General features: G+C 37.4%; 1 protein-coding gene across 1 annotated transcript; it reads left to right on the top strand.

Moving 5' to 3' along the window:
- Positions 1-1,386: 1,386 nt before the first annotated feature.
- Positions 1,387-2,802, top strand: LOC149153826 (uncharacterized). The gene is made up of 2 exons (XM_089443943.1): positions 1,387-2,151; positions 2,404-2,802. The coding sequence occupies exons 1-2, from the start codon at positions 1,387-1,389 to the stop codon at positions 2,800-2,802; spliced, it is 1,164 nt and encodes a 387-aa protein (XP_089300069.1).
- Positions 2,803-3,800: the final 998 nt, after the last annotated feature.

The raw sequence follows: 3,800 nt of genomic DNA, 5'->3' as shown, positions 1-3,800 counted from the left end.
ATAGTGAGATACACCATGAGAAATATCTAGTTCAAATTTTAGATCTTGTTTCTCCATATTTTCGAAGATATGCTCCAACGAAGTTAGGGTTTTTAAATGCTCTTGAAATCATTCTCAAACAGGTTATTCAACATTTTAACTATAACATTTTTTCTAGGAAGTTTCAGATAGTGAAAATTGGAGAAGGTTGACAAGACATCTTGGAAAATATTTGTTTCAAATTGTAGATCTTTGTTCAGAATATTTTTGGATATATGCTCAAAAGAAGTTAAGGCTTCTAAATTCTCCTAAAATTAGTCTCAAACATGTTAGTTCGGAATTTTTGCTATATATATATATATATATATATATATATTTTATGTTAGGGTTCAAACTGTTAGACTCTGTCTTATATCAGAGATTGATTCTTCTTCAAAACAGGGTTTTGAAGAAGAAATCATTAAATGTTGCTTTTTAGATTATGGAATTTTATTTTCAGCTCTTCAAACTAGCAGCGACTTCAAAGCCCCTATCCCTGCACAAGCACAATTCAGAATATCATTAGCAATCCGAGGCAAAAATCTATGTGGAGAAAATACCAATTGCAGCAGTATCAATTGCACAAATTCATGGTGGTATTTTGAAAGATGGGATATGGATGGTCAGAAATCTGATTCAAATGTGATTGGAAAAGTGTATAAGAAAGTGATTGGAATAGCTACGAAGCAGGCTTCTAAAAGTGCAGTTGCAAAATCCCTTGATCCATCAGATCTGATGGAAGAGTTTGAGATGGCAAAGGGGTCAGCAAGAGTTGAAAGCCTAGTGGTTAAGCTCAAATCTATTTTTTCATCAGTAGATGCATTGAGCATCAGTTTTCTTCCTGAAAAGGGATTGGTGGCTTCAATAGCAGGAGTAGACATGGCTTTGTTGGAAAAAGTTTACAGCTCAGCAAAGGAACTGGAGAGTAAAGACGTGGATGCATCAATCATGGAATCAATTGAGTCCTTGTTATCTCTAGATAAAGGTTGTTGGGCTTTGGGTAACTCCGTTGTCCTTCGAAATATTATCACATTGTTGGAGAATAGGTTTTTCAGTTGTTCTGTGTATTATGGCATTCTTCAGAAGCTATGGAAGTTAATCTTAGGCCAACCTGCAAATGTCAAGGCAAATCTCCTCTTGGCTTTGCAAAGCTACAACAAAGAGCAGTTTGAATGACTCACAACGACTGTCCAACAGTTCATCACTTTTCTGGTTTACGAAAACCCTGGAAACGACAAAGTTGAAGGAGTGCAGATCCTTCAGTTGCTCTACAAAGTAAATGAGAAATCTGAGTTTGTTGATCACAGCTCCTTTTATAATGATGCAGTCAACAATGAAGAGTTCATCTTGGAAGACTTTAAAAGATGGATGGATAGCTCTTCCTTCTCATTCTGCAACTATCCATTTGTTTATGATACAAATAGCAAAAGTAAAATTATGCAGTGGGAATCAAATATTCAGATGCGCAATGAGTTTCAAGAAGCCTTACTACGTTCTCTTTTGCTCAAGAGAACCTGCCCTTACTTGGTGCTTAGGGTGAAAAGAGAAAATCAAATTAGGGAAACTATATTAGAGATTCAGCTCCAGGCCGAGGATCTTAAGAAGCCATTAAAGGTTCAATTTATAGGAGAAGAAGGGATTGATGAAGGTGGTGTACAAAAGGAGTTTTTCCAATTACTCGTGAGAGATATTTTCGACCCAAAGTATGGCATGTTTTATTACAATGAGGATACACAGTTATTCTGGTTCAACTCTCCTCCATGGGATGCCTTTGTGGAATTTGAATTGGTTGGAATTCTTCTTGGCTTAGCTATCTATAATGGTCATATTTTGGAGTTACATTTTCCAAGGGTTGTGTACAAGAAACTTCTAGGAAAAGTACCAACAGTGCAGGATCTTGCAGAGGTGGACCCAGGTCTTTTGAAGGGCTTGCAGCAACTCCTGCAATTTGATGGTGATGTCGAGAAAGTCTTCTGTAGGAGCTTCCAAGTGTCGGTGCCAGATACAGGGGGGGAATCTGAATCAGATAAGCAAGCATATGATTCGTTAAAAGCAAATTTGAGCTGCCACTTGAGGAATAGTAATGGAACATTAGAAATTTCTACCATAGATAACAAGTCCCTGAAAGAATCAGTATGTAACTTTTTTAGAGTATTCAGAAGATGGTAAAAGTTTCCAATTTTTCTTCTTAGAAGACATGATTACATTGACACCAAGTGTGAATGTTGGAACTGCATCTTATGCATCGTTAGAATGTATTTTATTGAACCTGAATTCTGATTCTGTGGAGGAAAAAATATTGAAATCAGTTAACCTATTTCTTGAAGATAAAAACCAGGATCCATATGCATTGGAATTTATGAATGCAGTTGGTATGCCTTTAAGTTGCAAGAAACTGGTTCCTCTCTACCTATCAGGCATCCCAATGTAGTTCCCATGATAGGCATGCTTAGAAATTCTGAATATATGTTCCTTGCATTTCCGAAAGCTCCTTATACACTAGAAGATATTTTACATTTTAGCCCTGGGGCATTAAAGAATGATTGCCTTGTCCGATTTGTTGCATATCAAATACTCTCAGCGTTGACACATATTCATAATAAAGGAATTGCTCATGGCAATTTAAACTTTTCAAATGTGCTACTGACAGATACATATTGGTGCCGTCTTGGTGGCTGCGGGGAACACTTTATACAGAATGCAGGAGATAACTTGGAAAAATCAAACTCATCCAGTGCACTTCCATTCAAGGTCATCTCAAAGCGGAGGACAGAGATCGCATAATTGGGGAATGTAGATCAGGGAAAACAAGGATTCGTATATCAACTAATGTCAACGCCATGAGGGTGCATATAACAGTTTAGAATTCAAGCTATGTGGACCGGCCACGGAGCATCATTTGCGTATGTATCAGCACCTGGCAAAGTTCATCAAAGATGAGTGCCAGATAGCGCTCTTCCTGTGCCAGATAGCGCTCTCCCACCCATACAGATGCGCATAGTAAGGAGATTTGAACGGATTACATAGCATCCAATGACACCAAAGATGGATTATAAAAGCATTTGCATTAAAAAATAATTTATTCAAATGACAAATGTAAAATAGGGGACCACGCCAAGGCACTAAGTCCGATCCTCATTCATGTCACCAAGACAACAACCGCAACAGATTTCCTATTTCAAGACCGCAGAAACCAAAACGAGATGCGCTCCAGCATTGATGTTTTTATTAGTCAATCAGAAGATTTTTAGGGACATGGTACTGTTTTAGAATAGAAGACTTTCCTCTGTTCGAATTGTTTTGTAATTTCAGTTTCAAACAGCGCCCAGATTGTGGGTTGATCTGTTATTTTGTTTTAGAATAGTTTATAAAAATAATGATTTTGTAATAAAAAGTTTGGAGAGAGTGAGGGAGAGAGGGGAGTTTTTCTGAGCGCTGGGAGCTGTTGGAGAAGCAGAGAGCTTTGTATTGTACAGTTTTCTGCAGAGAATTTAATGGAATTTCACAGCTCTGTTTGCTGAGATTCATGTGGTATGTTGATTTAGCATAAGTTTTTCCCTTTGTCTCATATGTAATCAGTTATATTCCATTTCATTTCATGACCCTTTCAAGCTGAACAAATGAAGTGATTAGGTAGGAATTCATAGTATTATATGCTCCTCCTATAAGTTTGTTCGCTTTCGATGTTTTCTACTGTTTAAGGAGGATTCAGAGTTATTGTCTGCCCTCCTTAACTCCTCACCAGTCTTGCCATCCCGTTTGAAACCAGATTTGGTGTTAAA

The sequence above is a fragment of the Pinus tabuliformis genome, chromosome 9, assembly GCF_031772625.1.
Source record: "Pinus tabuliformis cultivar Carrire ecotype Pingquan chromosome 9, CPIR1, whole genome shotgun sequence".
Lineage (NCBI taxonomy): Eukaryota > Viridiplantae > Streptophyta > Pinopsida > Pinales > Pinaceae > Pinus > Pinus tabuliformis.
This window is presented reverse-complemented; position numbering and strand designations above follow the sequence as displayed.